We start from the raw sequence: 20,472 nt of genomic DNA on the forward strand, positions 1-20,472 counted from the left end.
TTCAAGAACATATCTGCTATTTTACTATTTTGTTTTGATATAATTTTTTTTTTTTTTTTCTTACAATATCATATGTTTGTTGCAAAATAGCTAGCTGTGCAACGTCTTTTTTTTTTTTTTTTTTTTTTTTTTTTTTCTATGTCATACATTTGTAGAAAATATAGCTCACGCTACAATATTTTATTTATGTCCTTGGTTGCCCCTTCCATATTTCCAAAGTTTTCCCCTTTAATTTTCCCCTTTTGACATTCCATATTCGGAGAATGTGCCAAATCCTTTCATGTCAAATACGACAGCTTCATTTCTCTTAAAGGATGAAATTTTTTCGTTTTCGAAAAGTGTATAAAAAAGATCATTTTTGATTAAATATTTGTATGCCTTTAAACCGTACAATTCAATGATATTTCCCTTAAAAAAAATAATATCATAGGAGCCATCATTTTTTTGAAATGCTTTTAAGCAGTGGTCAATTGGTTTTCCATATGTTATAATACTATTTAACGCAACAATTTGATCTCCATGATGAAAATTTTTTTTGCTAGCTTTACTTCCCTCAATTATGTATGATACGTAACAGCCACCAATTGAATCAGGGTTTTTGTTTAATACAATTCCAATATTCTTTTTAATAACAATGTTTGTAGCATTATTCATATTTTCTTTTAATATGTCGACATTTTTTAAAGCACTTTGTACTAAATTATTTAACTCCTGTACTATTTCTTCAAAATCTTCTCCAATATTATCTTTATAACCTAAATATATTGCTATGTCATAAAAATTTTTGGCTTGCCAAAAATTTCTAAAACTTCTATATGCATCACCTAAGCATTTCCAGGCTACACTATACTTAGGTTCATACTTAATCGACTTTAGAGCAAAATTAAAAGTTCCCTGCAAATCATTTGTGTAGTAGGATAACACTGATATGTTGGAGCATAAATTGGATATGAAGAAGCCATAATATTTACATGGTAGCATATTATAAGCTTGCTTCAAGTCGTGTAAGGTGAGTTCATAATTTTGTTTGTATAATTTTTGTTTGCACTTTTCTATTAGCTTCAAAGATGATTCAATACTCATTTGTAAGTTCTTTTTTGACAGATTTGTTACATTTCTTTCTTTTTTGTTTATTTCTAGTTCTTTCTTTAAATATTTACTTAAATACATGTCCTCTTTTTTTTCTTCATTATAATATAAAGTATCAATTTTGTTTTGTAATATTTTTTTTAACTTATCACAAAAATCGATTAAGTCGGACAGTGATGAAATTGAAGTTTTATAATTAATATTTTCAAAATTATACGAAACGGAGATTATATTTTCTCTAGGAATGATACACAGATCAATGTGCAGCTCGAAGCACTCGATGAATGCATTGTCCATAGAAGAATGAAATAAATAGTATACTTGATCTTTCATCATTTCACATTCTATTTTATTTTCTTCAGATATGTAAAAAGTAATGTTTACTTTTTGCCTTTCAATTTTTTTTTTTGTACTTACTTCCGCGTTGTGATTATGTTTTTCAACCTTCGAGATGTAATCATGATTGACCATACCACCATTTCCATCTGTAGAATAGCCATCTGATTGGTCATCCTCATGAGTATCCACTTGACAATCCGTTTGATCATCCGGCTGACCATCCGCTTGACCTTCCTCCCACTGCTGCAAAGCGTTCAACTTACTGAATATAGTTTTTCCGAAATACTTCTTGGCATCCTCCTCATCATCATAACTTAGCATATCGTCGTCCTCATTAATCTTGTCATCAAACATTTCACGAGCTTTTTCTTCTCTTTCCTCATCACTTAATACATAAGGATCAGGAGGAAATTTTTTTTTTTTTTTCTCTAAATGGTCAAACGGATACAAATAACCTGACTCATGGATTTGTTTTTCACTTTTACTTTTATAAAAGAGTTTGTAGTTGTTTCTATTCACATTTTTATTTGATGAGTAATTGTTAAATAAAAATGTGCTATCATTGATGAATAATTTATCCGTCTTTTTATACTTCGAACAGGATTCCAATTGTGTAGCTCTTTGTAATTTAATGCATGAAAAGTAATTGAAAAGGAAGCAGCAAAAACAAAATACGCAAAAATTAAACATTAAAGAGGGTTTTTCTGTTTATGCGTTATGAATACATGTATATATATATATATATATATGCACACGATTAACATGAGCATGTTTAATCGGTACATGTGTAATGTAAAATACATTTCAAAGCATTCACTTGTAATTTTCCAAATTCCTGAACAGGGAATAAAAACTCTTATTCTGTATCATATGCGAAGGGGAATTAAAGATTACCCAGTTAATTTACGTTCGTTGTGCGATAACTCATTCTTTTTCTTTTACGTTTTCTTGCTCGTTCATGCCAGGAAAAGGAAAAATATACATGATCATGCATATATATTATGTATACGCTAAATGTATCTCACACGGGTGTATATATTATGTATATGTTCCACGTATGTCATACATGTATAGTACATGTACATTTGTGAGCACCATTGCAGTAACAACCCTTTCATAATTTCACTGTTCGTACATATACTAATTGTTATTTTAAAAAAATTTTATTTTTCCGCATACGTGTAATAATCTACACGTTCATAAATTTTAAAGGAGAAAAAGAAGTCAAACAGAATTTTATATTGAAATTTAAAGCTATGTGTTACCATAGATTTCGTAAGTAATCCTTACAAGATCATAATAAAAAAAAAAAAAAAAAAAAAAAAGTAGCATCATCGTTCGGTATAAATTATTTTAAGTTACGTATTAAATCAAAAAAGGGTAAATTTAAATAGTTTTCATACGCTTGATAAGATTATTTTATTTTTCCTATATTTATATGGGTCACTAAGAAATAAGGACTTGACTTTTATTTTCTCCCTTTTTTTTTTTTTTTGTGGTGTGAAGGAGAGCTTGCATTTTTATGCCCTGCATTTTCGTTATTCGTCCTTTTCATCAGTTATACATGTTTACAATTTTGCAGTTTTGCAATTTTGAAACTTTAAAACTTCAAAGATTTTTTTTCTCTTACCATTTCAGCATTTTTGAGTTCAGCTATACATAATTGCAAAAGTTGGGTATCATTGTATTTTTCGTCAAATGAACGAGTTGTTCTTGATGTATGTCATTGCATTTGGAAAAAAAAAGAGTATATTATATAATATATTTTTTTTTTCTTCTTTTTTTTTCTTCTTTTTTTTTCTTCTTTTTTTTTCTGCGTATTTTCTACAATTAAGGGACAACATTTATGGTACGATTTTTTGTCGGAAAGTGGAAATAGTTTTGCATGTTCGTTTTATTTTATTCTGTTTTGTTTAATTATATTATTTTATTTATATATATATATATATATTTATATGTATATATATTTATATGTATATATATTTATATGTATATATATTTATATGTATATATATATATATGTATATATATTATTTATTTCATTCCATTCTGCTTACTTATTTTCTTTTATTTTGTTTTGTTTATTTTTTTTTGTTACACCTTTTTTCTTTTTAATGAGGGGGAACAAGAAATATTGTAGAGGATTTTTGTGTCGTGTTGCAAATTATGCACATTCGAATGGAAAAGGGAAAAATTTTGCAAAAGGGTTACAAAATATTTGTGAGATTTTATATATTATATAAAAATGAAAAAAATAATAATCGAATCATGCCAAAAGGAGAAACACCACGATAAAATTATTTGTCACTATATTGCTAAGTTTATATAAAGCATTTATTATGTATGTTTTTTTAGTGTACTACTGCGTGTTCCTTTCACATGGTTAACGAATGAAAACCTAGTTCACATAACACACATGCGAAACAAAAAAGAAAAAAAAAAAAAAAAAAAAGAGGAAAGAAAGGATAAGATAAGAAAAGAAAACATAACAAAACAAAATAATTTTTACCTACAGGAATTAATTTTCTGTAGCATAAATTTCACTTCAAAGAGTATGATTTTTTTTTTTTTTTTTTTTTTTTCTAATTTTTTCGCAACACTAAAAAAAAAATACACTTACGCATATTACATTGTATAATAAAAGAAAACTGTATAACGCAAAAAAAAAAAAAAAAAAAGTGAATAAAATAAAATATAAAATGTAAAATGTAATGTATTAAATATAATAAAATGAAATGAGATAAAATGAGATAAAAAAAGGCCTTTCAAAGATGCTGCATTCTTAAATTTTACATTAGAATAAAAACGTTTCAGCGAAATACACATTTTCTTCTTTATTTTATTTGCTATTTTGTATAATTTTATTTTATATTATTTTGTTTTTTTATATATTATATTATTTCGCTTCAATTTCATTCACTTTCACTTCTCTTTATTTCTCTTCATTCCATTTTATTTTTTTGTGTTTAAAGTTCTTTAATAAATTTACATATTATTACAATTGGGTCATTCTTATTATCACATTTTCAAATATTTTGTCATGAAATTATTGTATCATTTACTACCCATTTGCATTTTTTTTTCTTTTTTTTTCTTTCTTTTTTTTTTTTCTTTTTTTTTTTTTCTTTTTTTTTTTTTTTTTATTCTTCATTTTTCCTTTTTACATTTTGAACGGAAGGTAATGAATTCTTTATGTAAATATTACTAAGAAGGAAGAACATCGATATGCAAAATAATGAAATGTTTTCATCTTGTTCATAGTGTTATAAGTAAATAGGAAAGGAACACAATGAATGTTATTTTAAAACACGGGTATGTATTTGCACATATAAATGTATTATGCATGTATATATGAATTAATGTATGTATGTATGTATGTATGTATATGTATACATATGCATGTACACGTATATGGACACATACGTATGAGTATCATTTTAAACATTTGTGAACCCGTAAAATTATCAACTAAGTTGATTAATAAAATATTATTATTTCTTTAGAGAAAAAAAAAAAAAAAAAAAAAAAAAAAAGAGGAATATGAAAAAAATAAAAATTTGATACCTTTTTCTTTTTTTTTTTCTTCATTTTTTTAAGTAGTGGAATATTAAAAAAAAAAAAAAAAAAAAGAAAAAAAAAATATATTTTATTTGTAAAAGTATATATTTGTAAACATATTTTTACAAAGAAGAAATTTCTAATTTTAAGAAATATCGTTGTGTTAAAAACATTTCAAATGTGTTTTTAATGCGTCCTATTTGAGTTGTTCATTCGGTGTGTTATATTTCACAAAAAAGGGAAAGAAAAGAAAAAAAAGCGAATAAAAAGGAAAAAAGAAAGAAGAAATAAGAAATAAGAAGAAGGAACAACGACATAAGGACAAAGGACGGAACAACGAAGAAATTTTTTTTTTTTTTAATTATGAATGATGATCAGAAGACCGATTTCGTAAGTTGAAATGAATAAGTGCAATTTTTTGAAAAGACAAACAATTTTTTCGTTATTTCAACAAATTGTGATGTGCTGAACATTTTCAGTGCAATAGGGATATGCGCCGTTCGTATGTGCGTACAGATTTATGTATATGTGCATATATATATATATATATATATGTATGTATTCTTGTGCACACGTATATCCACGCCCGTTTGTATACTCATATACTTGTTTACTTAAAACCATTTTAGAGACTCGATCAATCAACGTCAAGCAACGGATTGTTTACCGTCATAGAGCGAAAGCCGCTCTCGTCATTGTAAGTAAAAAAAAAAAAAAAAAAAAAAAAAAAATGTAGTAAGCGGGAAAATGTTACTAAAGGGAGCACACGGTTTTCCGTGCATGTGTGCACGCATTCGTGTGGAAGTCTATATGTGCAAATATATGCATGTATAAATACGTGCATACATATATATATATATATATATATATATATGTATACACGAACATACGTATGTGCACCTTCATGATTGCCTTCTTCCCCTTTTTAGAGATAACAACGAAAGTTTGAATATAAGCAATTTGAGTGACCCCCTTAGTAACTCAATCGATAGTTTGACGAAAAAAAAAGATGATCGTACACTTATCAGTGATAATATATGTGAAGCATATAGATTGAATAGCTCACAAATTTTAAATGACAATTTAGATAATACTGTAAGTAGAATAAGTTATGTAGATGATGATGTTTCGTCTTTTTATGATTCGGAAAAAGATGATGAATTTTATTTTGATAATGATATTTCCACTCTTGGGTCTTGTTACTCAATTTCAAGCCCATTGAAAGTTAGTAAAGGGAAAAAAGTAAGGAGCAGTGTGGCGTCTACAACGAATAGGAGTAGTAACAACAATAGCAATAGTAATAGTAATAACAATAGTAATAGTAATAACAATAGTAATAACAATAGTAATAACAATAGCAATAGTAATAGTAATAACAATAGTAATAACAATAGTAATAACAATAGTAGTAACAGTAATAGTAGTAATAATATCGAAGGGCATAATAACATCGTGTTGGATGAGAATTACTCGTATTACGCCCCATATATGAATCGACATTATAGTAAGAAATATTCTAAGAGAGATCGAAACAAAAGAAGAGAAGGTGGAGGGGATTATAGTGATCAAAGTAAAATCAAAATATGCACGTCAAGTACACATGAAGATAATTTAAATGACTATGATAAAGAGGAATTAGTAAAAAGTAAAAACAGGGAATTATTATTTAATGAGGACATAGGGCATAATAAAATGATTGTTGATGAGAAATCTTTTCGCGTGAACAAGAACATTTACCGAATAGTAAATATGAATAAGGAGGACGAAGATGATGAGGAAAGTTTTTTAAGAAAACTTGCACATATTAGTAGAGGTATGATAAGGAAAAAGAAGAGCAAAGGGGGTGTACAGGTCCAGGAATCGGAAAGAGGGGAAGAACTGGAAGAGGCGGAGGAACACCATCACAGGCATAATGCAAATGCAAAATTTCGTAAGATGAGAAATATTTTTACAAGTAAGGAGAGCGAATCTAATGAAGCATATAACAAGGACTCGAAATATTACAAAAACTCGAATAGATTTAGTGAAGGGCATGTTTTAAAGAAATATAATTACCTATCAAGATATAACAGTGACAAGAGAATAAAATATAAAGAACTAAATAACAAGGAAGGAAGAAAATCGTATTCTGAAGAGGACTATGATGATAGACACTGTTATGAAGGTTACGACGAATCATTGCCCTATGATTATGCGATAACAAATAAAATAGAGTCGAGTGGTGATAGTAACAATGATAACAATGGCATTAATAACGAACATAGTGATAGTAACAACAACCGCAGTGCGCAGCTTAAAAAAAAGAGGGAGGACGAGTTAAATTCGAATAATGAATACATTTCAAAAAACAAATTGCCCAAAAAAAATGAAGTGAGGGAACATGAATTGCATGAAGATGATATATATTATGAACCATATACGAGAAAAAATATTAGGTCCGTAGCACAATGTAATGATGATAGTGATGTGTTAAATACTAAGCATATATTTCAAAAAAATAAAAAAAATGTAGATTATAATATTTCTAATAATGGAAAAGAGGTAATATTTGATGGAAACAAGGAAAAGATGATGATGAGTGGTCATATAAGATTTAAAAATATGTTATCAAACAAATACGAAGATTATTATAGTAACACAATAAAGCACGATGATTATTACCGAGGTGCACGCATAAAAAGAGACAGCTCTTTTGATGCAAACACCAATAGATATAATAAATATGCAGATAATTATGTATACAGCAACGCGGATGGGAAATATATGAACGGTGAAGGTGCGAATTATAGGAATGATGATGATATTAACAATCACAATATTAATGATAATAATGATTATAATAATATTGATAGTAATATAGATAGTAGCATTGATATTAACGTAGATAATAATGTCGATGGTAATATCGATAGTAACAAAAGGAAACTTGTTTACAATTTGAATAAGATGCAGAAGGAGGAAGGCGATGGTAAAAAATATTACAGCAACGTGTATGGCAAAGCGAATAGAGTGCAAGGAGATGAAGACGATTATACTGACACTTATAGAAAAGAGAAATATGTGGAAGGTTTATCTGACCGAAATAAGATAGATGGTTACACTAATGATGATTATAAAAATGTGGAAGGAAATGTCGACTTTTACTACAATAAAAGGGCCAATGCAATAAGCTGTAAAAATATAAATAAGAATAATAAGATAGAGAATAATATATGCAGAGATGAGTACAACCATTATCAGGAGTTTTATTATGATAGGGAGTTATACAACGATAGGAAGATATACAACGACAGGAAGTTATATGATCATAGGAACTCTCATCATGATAACTCTTACGATAACAAAAGTAACAAGTATTCTTCCACTGTGAATCGAAAATATGAAGAAGGCGATTCTTGCCTGTACGGTGCAGGTACTTCTTCAACAGCTGTCCACAAAAATGAATATTATAATAAAAATTATTCGCATTTAAAATCAAATGATCATTTAAATGAGAATTACAATAATATTATGTATGAATATAGTGGAAAGTCAGGTAACGACGTGTACAGCCGTATGAATGCAAGAAATGGTTATAACGATGCAGATTATTACAACGATAGTGGTAATGTTAGTGGTAATGTTAGTGGTAATGTTAGCGGTAATGTTAGCGGTAATGTTAGCGGTAATGTTAGCGGTAATGTTAGCGGTAATAATAACAATGATGACGAAAATGATGATGGTAATAACTATGAAGTGAGAGTTGCGCAGAATAACCCGATTTACAGCACGTATGAACCGTACGAACAAAATAATGAAGAACATAATAACGGAATGTATGGTAAAATAAAATATAGGAATAATTACAACATAAACAATGTATACTTCGATGAAGATCTAGATGAGCAGGGTGCATATTTAAATGGTGTAAACAGGTATCAAAATATGCCCAATCAACAGAGTCATCATACTCAATATGCTCACCATACGCAGCATATGAATTATAAGGAGCCATTGTATGATCAGGAAAGCAGCAGGAATAATAACATGCTAAATGAAAAAGGATTAAATGAAAATGGTGAGAAAGTAAAGGAGGATAATCACCAGCAGGGACATATACCCTTGACTATATCCGATCCCATGAATGATGAAAAAAGGGAGGAAGAAAAAAATTCAACCAAACTATTAATTGATTCAAAGAGTAGTACAAATGGAATTACAGAAATTATCGATGGGAAGGAGAACATGACAGTCGGTTTAGTTAATAAGGATAATGTGATATCTGAGGATAATGTAAACAAGCCAAATGCAGTGATGGATAATAACAATATATTAAATCAAAATGTTGTTCTTCCTGTTGTTACTACCTCGTCTGCACCCCCTATTGGGATGAATAATACTGAAACTATAAATAAACAAAGTGGTGAACAACTTCATACACCTACTCCTGCTGCACCACCACCTCCTGCTCCTCCTGTGAAGAGAAAAAGGGGAAGACCGAAAGTAAAAAAGACATCAACTGAGGAAACACAACAAAATGAAATACAAAATAGCGTAATACCACCTTATCAGGGAGTTGGCCAAAATTTACAAACAAATAATTTAAATACGGTTAATACGAATATAATAAATGACCCTAACCAACCATTATATAGTAACATAAGTTCAGTTATTAACCCATCCTATAATAATCAACTGGCACATAATATAAATACGCATTTACATATACCTCCTGAGCTGCAGCCCCATGGTCAGACTGTGAATTTTCAGGTACCACCAGGTCCTACTCAGACACTCATTCATCAGTTAACCGATCCGATAAATCAGCAGTTAGGACAACCCATAGTTCAAAAAATTGGAGGTCACTTAGATAACCACTTAACACAGCAGGTCGGCCAGCCATTAAGCCAGCAAATAGGCATGCCAATTAGTCAGATTGGCCAACAGATGAATCAGCAGATGAATCAACAGTTAAATCAGCAGCTAAATCAGCAGTTAAACCAGCAAATAAATCAGCAGCTAAACCAGCAAATAAATCAGCAGTTAAATCAGCAGATGACTCATCAATTGAGCGAGCAACTAAACCAGCAGCTAAATCAGCAGCTGAGTCAGCAGCTGAACCAGCAGTTGAACCCTCCCTATAACCAGCACATGTACAATAACAACAGTTTAAACAACAACATGAATAAGCAAATGACTCAGTCGGTGTATATGATTCCAAATAGAATAAACAACAATTTTAATGGAAATATGAATGATGAGCAATATGGACCAATATATGCAAATTTTGATAAAGATGTACCAAACAACAATAACGTTGATTCGAATTATTATTATACAAATGTAGATCAAATGAAAAACCATAAAGAAAAGTTTTTTCATGGCGGTGATGAAAATGGAAACAAGAATAACAAAAGACATACTACTAGATCAACTGTCAGCGCATCAGATGAGAGAAACTCAGATAGAGAATTAAAAAAAGTACACAAAAAGAGGGGAAGAAGAAGAAAGACTGATAATGAACAAGACACAGATTATAAAACAGGAAATAGTAACACTAACGCGAATGCTAGTGTTAATACTAACGTTAATAATAGTGAGAACATGTCTCAAGGTACACATAAATATAGCGTATGTAATGAGAATGTGAGAAATGAGCACAAAAGTGATCCAGGGTACTCAACGTTTGTGGATGAAAACAACAAAACTGTTTCTTATAGTAGGGAAAAAATAAAATAAAATTACGAAGCATAGGAACGCATATCTTCATTCATTTTTTATTACAATATATTTGCATTTTATTTTACTACATTTTATTGTATTTCCTTTTTTTTTTTTTTTTTTTTTTTTTTTTTCCTCAAGGAGTCTCGTATCACCCTGCGGATGCCGTTTGGGAGAAGATATCAGGTGTTAAGGTAATGAAATATGTGGACATGTTTTATTTTAAAAATTTTTACATTTCATTTGTAATGTTAAAATATTTTTCCCTTTTTTTTTTTTTTTTTTTTTTTTTTTTGCAGTTCGGTCCTATGATTTTAACAGCTCAGAGTAGGACAACAAATGTTATTTTGTCGAAAAAGAGATCGATTGAACTGGGGAATATTCTGCATAACCTTATAGTAAGTTCCTGAGGAAGGGAATGCATTTGTTTTGTGGGGATATTGATTGTTTCTTCTTTTAAGAAGCATAAACATATATATATATATCTGTGAGTACGTATGTGTATGTTTGTGCTTATAAGTACACTTCCTTCCCCCTGTGTGCCAACATTCGTCAGTATTTTTATTTTTGATACTTTTACGTCGGCGTATTTATCTTCATATTATTTCTTTCCTTTTTTTCCATGCTCATTTATCCATATAGTATGGTTATATATACAAAGGAGACAATGTCAGGCTGACCATAGGGAAGGAATCGAAAAATGTTAAAAGTGGCTCACCTTTTTTCTTGCCAAGTTTTATGGACTGCAGTATACACAACGACGACGAGTTAGTTTATTTTTTATTTTTTCCGCACGTACTTGTGTGGAATATGCGTGTATATATATATGTAGATATATATAAGACAAATTCATGGATCTCTCCGAATATGAACATATAATGTAGACACATGCACATACATATATTGTGTATGTATTTTAATTTTTATATATATTTTTTTTTCTTTACAGCCTGGGGTCCGCTAAGATATTTTTGTGTTTTGTTTACCTGAAGTGATATTTTTAATATGTTTTATTTTTGCGCTGGTTTTTTTATTATTTTTCAAAAATTTTTGTAATATTTTATTATATTTTGCAATGCTTTATACATGTTTCATCTGAACTATTTTTTTTTAGAAAAAGGGTATTTTTATTATGTTTTTTTTATTTTTTTATTTTATTATAATTTTTTTTTTTATTTTTTATTTTTATTTTCATATTCATTTTTTTTACTTTTATTTTTTTTTGTTTTTGTTTAAAATTATGAGCAAGCAAGGAAAAAAAGGGGAATAACAATTTGGCTAGTTGTTAAATAAACGACAAAAAAAAAAAAAAAAAAAAAAAAAAAATGCCCTTTTGGATGAATAGGTATATAACTCCTCCATTTCGTAAGAAACGTAAAAAAAAAAAAGAGAAAAGTACGGAAAAATGTTAGTCTTAAAAAATTTTAACACATTTCAATGCGGAAACATACTATACAAATAAGTATACTTACACACTTGTGTATAATTTGTACTTCTACAAAAATACGCTTACAAAGGTAAAATATTCTACTTAACATATTGTGCAGTTTTCAAAAAAAGAGGGTACAAATTTTGGTAGGAGAGATAAGGGAACAAAAGAAAAAAAAAAAAAAAAAAACATATATCCCACTCCCCCATTATGTATTAACATCCATTAGCATATAATTTTTAATACAAGCATAAGAATAGAAATGTTTAATATTATTTTGAGACTTAAGAAGAGTAAACCGTATGATGGTTTTATTCCGAACCTTATAAATTACTTCAACGTCTATGATGTAATCAAATGTGTTGTATACTGGATAGGGAACAACTGTTTTGTTAATATTATAGTTTTTGTTGTATATTGATAAAATAGCATTTTTCTTCTTATCATTTGTGTTAAGTTTTATGATATCGTCGATATGTATGCTAGAAAAAGGATCATCTGTTATACTTTCGCTTTCCTGACTGTGTTCGTGTTTTTCACCTGATCCACTGCTTGTGAAAACTTGGCTATCATTTGTGCTGTGCTCGTCATTGCTACTACAAGATATTATTCCTACACGTTTGTTCATCCAGTACGCTTTATTTGTTGTTTTTTTTTTTTCTGTACATAAGTAATTTTGCGGGTCTTCAAAAATAGCAATGGAGGAGTGCTCTTCATCCATGTTATTAACAAGAGGATGTTTCATTGTATTATTATTGTAAATTGTACAAGTATATGTTTTATTATTTTTTATCATACTATTATTTTCGTGTTGTATAAACATACTTCGCGTATTTTTAGTAATATCTTGCAAGTTTTGTTCTTTAAAACATGTTTTGTCATTAGCTGAATGTATTACTATTTCTCCTTTTGCATGATCACAAATTAATATGGGTATATTTACAATCTTTGCAAGAATTTTTAGCTCACGAACTAAGTAAAAGTAAGCGCTAGACTTTGTAATGTTTAAACCTTTTATTATTTTGGTTAAGTTGTATATTCCTATCGATGACAGATTTTTCAAATTATTAGTAAATTCATCGTGAGAATTATTTCTCTTCAAATATCTATTTTTAATTTGTAGCAATAAGCAGGTGAGCTCACTAAGACTTTGCACACGAACAACGTAAAATTTACGAAGAATATCGTCAAATGAAATATCGTTCTTCTTCACATTTTTCTCATTTTTCTTGTTTCTCTTCGTCTTATTGTTCTTCTCTTTATTATTCATCTCTTTTTTTATTTTCTCTTTTATAATATTGTAAATATTTGATACATCGTTAATAAAACTAAAATATATAAAAACTACGCTACTGTTTGAGCTATCATTATTAACTATATAATCAAGCAACAAATTCACTAAAATTATTTTATTTATTTTTATTTTATTTCCATAAAAAAAATATATTTTTGAACTTTCTATTCCATTCGATAATAAGTCGTTTAAGGAATTATTTCCTGTTTTTACTGACTTCACATTTTTTAAATTTTGCTTCATGAAATTGGAGTACATCAAAAAGTCTTCCTCTGATCGTCCTGACTGTTCATATTTTTTTGACTTCTCCCTCCACGTATTACCATTCCTATTGCAAGAAATTTTGTTAAAATGTTTATACGTTAACAAGTTGGTATTTTCGCACAAAAAAGACCTGTTCCTTGTTCTTTTGTCTTTACTATTATTTGTTGAGTAGGCACCCCCGTCTGATCTAAAATAGGGTGACATAGAAGAAGATGGTAGTGAAGTGATAGGCGAGAAATGCGGAGAATGACGAGATGAGTAATGAGACGAGTTGCGAGATGAGTGATGGGATGAGTGACAGGATGAATTATAAGAAGAACGACGTGACGAGGACAACAGCGACGACAACGACGACAGCGATGACAGCGATGACAGCGATGACAGCGATGACAGCGATGACAGCGATGACACTGAGAGTGCGGAACGGTCAGGGAAATTTTCACCTGAACGGGTCAGGTATTTCCTACGAGCGCAGTAATTTTCTGTATCGCTAAATGAGCAAATATTATTGTAAGTAAGAAGCCCTGAATTCACGGCTTGGTCCACTTCTTCTTCTTCTTCTTCTTCTTCATCTTTTCTTATACCTAAATCGTTCAAGTGATATTTAAATATTTCGTGCTGAATAACATTTATTTCCTATAAGCAAAAAACAAAAAAAAAGATTAACAAAAATGTAGGTGAAAAATACATGTGCTTTGAACAAATATACATAAAAGTATATTTATGCAAACAAATATTACGCAAGCATTGCGTATATGTATGTTCTTATATTGAGAATATAAAAAAAAAAAAAAAAAAAGAAAAAAAACTGACTTCCACATGACCATCTTCCAAATAATTCGTGCTTACTTTTTCAACTAAAAAGACAAAAAAAAAAAAATCCAATTACACATTTAATACATAGCATAAACAACACAAAAGCAGTAGTTATATAAATTTTGGAGTTCCCACGATAATAGTGGAATATGTTTATTGTATAAAAGTGTCCAACGGTTTATTTTTAATTTTTATTTTATTCTGTTCTATTTTAATATATTTTGGTTTATTATAATTTTTTTTTTCAAGTCATAAATTCCACATATTCAAATTCATTTATATATAAATGTAGGAAAGTACTTGTATTTAAGTTATTCCTGTATAATTTTTTTTTAATTTTTTCCGATATATTTAAATATTCTATATCAGTATTCTCCATCGTTCTACATTTTCAAACTTGGCATAGGAAATTACATTTTTTCATATCTCAATAATATATATAGAATCTTATGGTATTGAAGATATACAGAAAAAAAAAAAAAAAAAATTGTTCTTTTTTTTTCCCTTTTCTTTTCCCTTTCCCTTTTGCTTTTTTTTTTTTTTTTTTTTGAAGGGCTGTAAGGGGAATTGGATGTAATTCCCCCTTTTCAAAAAATAAATTTTAATGTATGAATACAACGCAGTTGGACCTAATTATAAGGAAAAAAAAAAAAAAAAAATTGAAAATAAAATTGAAAAAAAAATAAAATAAAAATTACAATAAAATTAAAAATAAAAATAAAAATAAAAACATATTTTAAAATAAATAAATATTTTAAAATAAATATAAAAGTGTATACGTATACCATAATCAAAAAGACCGCAAATTAAAAACACGAACGCAACCAGAGCATACACAATAATGTACTAGGCCAATAAATACATTTGTATATAAGAGAGATATATAACTAACGAAAGAGCGCTACATGCTTGCATATGGCATATATATATACATTCCAAAATCAGGAATTGATGAGTGTATTTTAAGTCATTTGCCCATGGTTTAATACATTATTTTGTTTAATGTGAATGTATGTATAAATTTTCAAGTATAATAACATTATTACCTTTTTTTAAGGCATATTCTGCTAAAAAAAAATATTTTTCTGTATTAATTTAAGAAAATGAAAAGAATGATAAAACTGTAATTGATATATGCAAGTAACAGCCTATTTGTTTTAGATGTGTATTTTCAGTGGTATTAGAAAACAGAGGGTAAAAAAAAAAAAAAAAAAAAAAATTTTAAACAGTACTTGTTGCATATATATTAAGCATACTGCGACCATAGTAACTGCATGATTTGTTCTGAGTTTTGAAATTTATATATTTTTTTTTTAAATAGTAAAGTACCAATTTTATATCGAAAAAAAGCATATAATATACGTACGTATATACATGTGTGGATAGGAGTACGTGAGTGTGTACAGCAGGACGCGTGTGCATAATTGCCCATATGTGTATAACAGTTTATAATTTTACATGTACATATACACGTTTATGTGTGTAACATAATAAAACTGCACCCAGTAGTAAATAAAACAACGGAAAAGAACAATATGGAGTTATCAATAGACGCGCTAAAAGAAAAGGTAAATTAAAATTATGAACGAAAAGAAATAAAGAGTGCACTGACTTTGTTGTTATTCAAATGTTAAGACGATTCTTATGAGTTTGCATATGTTTAAACATATACTTAAGCTTATTGCGTTGATTTTGCACATATATGTGCATACATGTGTGTATATACATGTATATATATATATATTTATATGGACCCATACGTACAGACATGTTTCACCCCTATGTGTGTACCTTTCTTCAGTTTCTGAACATGAATAGCGATATAGAATTAATTGAAAGGAAGCTAAAGGATGAAATGTGCAAGGTGTATGAAGATGATATTAATCCCTTTTTGATATTAAACGATTTTGAAAACATCAAACATGAGTTAAGTAAAATAAACAAGGAATTAGACAATTTATATGAAAGAAAAAAGATAAGCATAAATTATATGCATAGGCAAATGCAAAATTACAATTTCCTATTAAATTTAGAAAATAATTTAGATATTGCATCAAAACAATTTAGTAATTATCATAACTCGGAAATTATACTTAACAACTTTTTTTATGATAATATAAAAAAGTTTTTACTTCATATAAATTATGATGAAATTAAAGAGTTGATACAGTTAGATAACCAACAGAAATATTTAGATAATAAAGAAGTAAATTCCAATAGTCAGTTAAGCGGTAGGTATAATGAAACAGTCAATGGTAAAAATTTACCAACGAATTGTGCAAACTTCAAATACAGTGTAAACAGTGGAGAATTAAAAGAAAATAAAAATAAAATATTAAATAATGATACCACTACCAATGATAATAAATTAGGCAAAATAGGCAAAACGAATAATAAAAATGCAGGTGATACGGATTATTTATTTAATCCTATTGACGATGCAACATTTCAGTCAGTTCCTGCATTAATTCGAAGGAGAGCCAAGTTAGACGATATTAATGTAATATATAAAGCCTTGTACGATATGGCCTTAAAGAAGGGCAGGTTACCAATTAAAAGAATAATCTGTTTATATATATATATATATATATATGTGAATGTATGCGCATAAATATTTCTTAATGTTTAGTAAGCCCAAGGCTTACCACGTAGGCATATTCGACACAATATCGCGTATGTAAAATATAAGCGAATATTCATGCTTATACATATGTGGGCGCGTGGACATGTACCTACGTATTTGTATATATATATACGTAATTTTACATATGTGCATTTTTTTCAGCTGCCTTCCCGTTGAAAAGTCTGAGTTAACTCAAATGAACTTGCAGGTTTTTGGACAAACAGGTTTTTTATATTTATAAAAAAAAAAAATAAATAAACTTATATATTTATTTTTATTAATTGTTTAGAATTTTTTATTCGTTTTTGCAAAATTTTTTTTTTTTTTTATTTTACGAGCAGGTGAAGCAAAAATAGCTACATTAAGATATTTAAAAATTATAGAAGTTACTAACAAGTATTAAAAAAAAAAAAAAATACATATATGTAAAAACATATACGTATATAAATATAAGCATTTGTATATGTACATTATACCTATACATATATATATATATATATAAATATATATATACGTTTTAAAACTTTAATATCTTCTTGGCAGTTTTATTATTTAATTATTTACACACGATACCTTCTTATGATTTTTGTTCAAGTTCACGTGCGCATTCACATGATCCATCTGTTCGTCATTTTTTCGTTCAACTTTTCGTGTTTAATAGAGATTTGATGAGCACTTTACATTTTATAGTATATTTAATTGAAATATTCGTGCTCCACTACAAATGTATTTGTTATTTCTTTTTATTTCATTTTATTTCTTTTTTTTTGATTTTTATAATTTAGAACCGGTACTGTGAAACTACTGAATTGTGCGGGGTTAAAAAAAAAAAAAAAAAAAAAAACTTGCCTTGCAGGATAGAAGAAAAAGAAAGAAGAAATAATATACCTTTCAGGAAGGAACAAAAAAAAAAAAAAAAAAAAAAAAATATTTACCTTGCAGGATATAAGAAATAAAAAAAGAATGAGTCCAAAGATGTAACAGATTATGATGGATATTTCTGAGAAAATAAATACGTAGAGTGAACGATTCTTGGCAGAAATTACGCCGAAGATGAAAAATTTTTGTTTGGTTAACTTTCTATCTTTTTATATTCTCGGAAATACCTTTTATTTTTGATAATACGTACAATTTTCATTACATGTGTAAATGTGTTAGTTTTATTTTATAAATTTAATGACATCAAAGAAAACCTATTTTTCAAATTTTAAATCGAATGTATGTATATGTTCATGTATGTCTGTTTGCGTGTATGTATGTATGTATGCATGTACGTATGTATGCATGTACGTATGTATGCATGTACGTATGTATGCATGTACGTATGTATGTATCTATGCTTATATACATTTATGTGAATATGGCTATATTAACACACGCACACAGAGGATACAGTACATACACAATAAGCGCAATATGAATTTTAGCTTTGTAGAAATTTTTTTTTAAAATACTCTTGTACAAATTTTTTTTGGTAGAATTCAATCGCTTTGCAATACTTCAACAATTTTAGAAATGATATATTTTTTACTATATTTATTTTTCATCTTGGTAAAAAATAATAATAAAACGCAAGCAAAAAAAAGCTTAAAGAAAACGAACATCTTAACCTATATACATTTTTCGAATACAAATTTTATTAACGGGAAAATTATAAAAAGAAAAAAATTATATAATAGTTTTCAAAAAGATGACAATGATTTAGCAATTAATGGAAATGAAAGGGAACATGTCCTGACATCGTCATCTGATGCATTAGGAAATAAACTGGAAAAAAGAACATCGAGTGACAAGGTAAAAGTTACAAGAGGAATAGGAACAAATATCGGGTATGAAAATGCGGAAAATTATGTAATAAATTCTGAACAAGTCATAATTGACAGGAGCGAAGAAGTTGGTGATGAACATGTCAGAAAAATGAACAGAAAAAAAACTATTATAATAGAAGAAGGAAAAAAAAATAGAAAAAAAAAAAAAAGTTATGAAAAAGTGGAAAACCTTATATCTTGTAGTGATAACATAAAAGACATAAAAAAAGATGTAAAATTATTTTTTTTTAAAAAAAGAATAATTTATTTAACGGAAGAAATAAATAAAAAAACAACTGATGAACTTATTAGTCAGTTATTATATTTAGATAACATAAATAACAACGATATAAAAATATATATCAACTCACCAGGTGGATCAATAAATGAAGGGTTAGCTATACTAGACATTTTTAATTATATCAAATCAGATATACAAACTATATCATTTGGTTTAGTTGCATCAATGGCTTCGGTAATTTTAGCTAGTGGAAAAAAGGGAAAAAGAAAGTCGTTACCAAATTGTAGAATTATGATACATCAACCACTTGGTAATGCTTTTGGTCATCCACATGATATTGAAATACAGACAAAAGAAATACTTTATCTTAAAAAACTTTTGTATAGCTATTTATCCAAATTTACAGATCAAACTATCGAAACTATAGAAAAACATTCAGAGAGGGATTATTACATGAATGCATTAGAAGCTAAGAATTATGGAATTGTCGACGAGGTGATAGAAACAAAATTGCCACATCCGTATTTTAGTGAAATTTCAAAAGAAAAAGAATAACCTTTTACACAAAATCTAAGGAGTAGAGGGGTTTGGAAAGTTAACATTTTAATTCATCAATGAGTTTTCTTTTCACGTTTAAGAACAACGGAGTGGTAATGTTGTAACAGGTTTATGTGTGTTATCTTTTTTTTTAAATTTTAATTCTGATTTTTTAGTCTCCACAAAAGCGTTTGAGCATGCCACTTTTGAATTTAATACGCTTTTTTATTATTTCATTTTGTATAATATTATACTACATTTTGCTTTTTTATATTATGTTATGCTATGTTATGTTGTATTTTTCATTTTATTTTTTATTTTTTAAAATAACTAAGCAAAATAAAGTTAAACGCGAAGAGGAAAACTATTTAAATTTGATAGTAAAATAACCAAGGGGGATGATAATAAGGATACGTTGTACTGCCAAAATGGATAGAAAACATAAAGGAATTCATTACTTGTGCTCTTAGTTAAGTGTAGAATATTTCAAAACATGATAATTTTTAAAGTTTCATTTTAATAAAAGAAATAAATATATAGCGTATTTAAAAAAAAAAGCAAAAAACGAATATATCTGAAAAAGAAATAAACATTATTTTATAATGCATATTATATGTATAGTATATATATATATATATATATATATATAGCTTGCTTTATATAATGTGCAATATATTTTTTTAAGACAATTTATCAAATTAAACTTTTGGACAAAAATTTTGGAATTACCTCAAGGGAAAAAAAAAAAAAAAAATTAAAGGTAAACTTCCACAG

General features: G+C 28.0%; 5 protein-coding genes across 5 annotated transcripts; 3 read left to right on the plus strand and 2 right to left on the minus strand.

The window, feature by feature from the left end:
- Nucleotides 1-228: 228 nt before the first annotated feature.
- On the minus strand, nt 229-2,118 carry PmUG01_08048400 (conserved Plasmodium protein, unknown function; the record flags this gene model as incomplete). The annotated part of the gene is made up of 1 exon (XM_029004659.1): nt 229-2,118. The coding sequence occupies one exon, from the start codon at nt 2,116-2,118 to the stop codon at nt 229-231; it is 1,890 nt and encodes a 629-aa protein (XP_028861326.1).
- Nucleotides 2,119-5,349: 3,231 nt separating this feature from the next.
- PmUG01_08048500 (conserved Plasmodium protein, unknown function) lies at nt 5,350-11,681 on the plus strand (the record flags this gene model as incomplete). Its single annotated transcript, XM_029004660.1, has 7 exons — nt 5,350-5,376; nt 5,616-5,683; nt 5,916-10,684; nt 10,828-10,880; nt 10,986-11,084; nt 11,329-11,453; nt 11,636-11,681. 7 exons carry the CDS (start codon nt 5,350-5,352, stop codon nt 11,679-11,681), a joined length of 5,187 nt encoding a protein of 1,728 aa, XP_028861327.1.
- A 642-nt stretch (nt 11,682-12,323) lies between these two features.
- On the minus strand, nt 12,324-14,868 carry PmUG01_08048600 (conserved Plasmodium protein, unknown function; the record flags this gene model as incomplete). Its single annotated transcript, XM_029004661.1, has 3 exons — nt 12,324-14,309; nt 14,487-14,530; nt 14,790-14,868. 3 exons carry the CDS (start codon nt 14,866-14,868, stop codon nt 12,324-12,326), a joined length of 2,109 nt encoding a protein of 702 aa, XP_028861328.1.
- A 1,156-nt stretch (nt 14,869-16,024) lies between these two features.
- Nucleotides 16,025-17,897, plus strand: PmUG01_08048700 (conserved protein, unknown function; the record flags this gene model as incomplete). The annotated part of the gene is made up of 5 exons (XM_029004662.1): nt 16,025-16,057; nt 16,291-17,033; nt 17,275-17,336; nt 17,454-17,508; nt 17,708-17,897. 5 exons carry the CDS (start codon nt 16,025-16,027, stop codon nt 17,895-17,897), a joined length of 1,083 nt encoding a protein of 360 aa, XP_028861329.1.
- A 730-nt stretch (nt 17,898-18,627) lies between these two features.
- Nucleotides 18,628-19,716, plus strand: ClpP (ATP-dependent Clp protease proteolytic subunit, putative; the record flags this gene model as incomplete). Its single annotated transcript, XM_029004663.1, has 1 exon — nt 18,628-19,716. One exon carries the CDS (start codon nt 18,628-18,630, stop codon nt 19,714-19,716), a length of 1,089 nt encoding a protein of 362 aa, XP_028861330.1.
- Between the last annotated feature and the right edge of the window lie 756 nt (nt 19,717-20,472).

The sequence above is a fragment of the Plasmodium malariae genome, assembly GCF_900090045.1.
Source record: "Plasmodium malariae genome assembly, chromosome: 8".
NCBI lineage: Eukaryota > Apicomplexa > Aconoidasida > Haemosporida > Plasmodiidae > Plasmodium > Plasmodium malariae.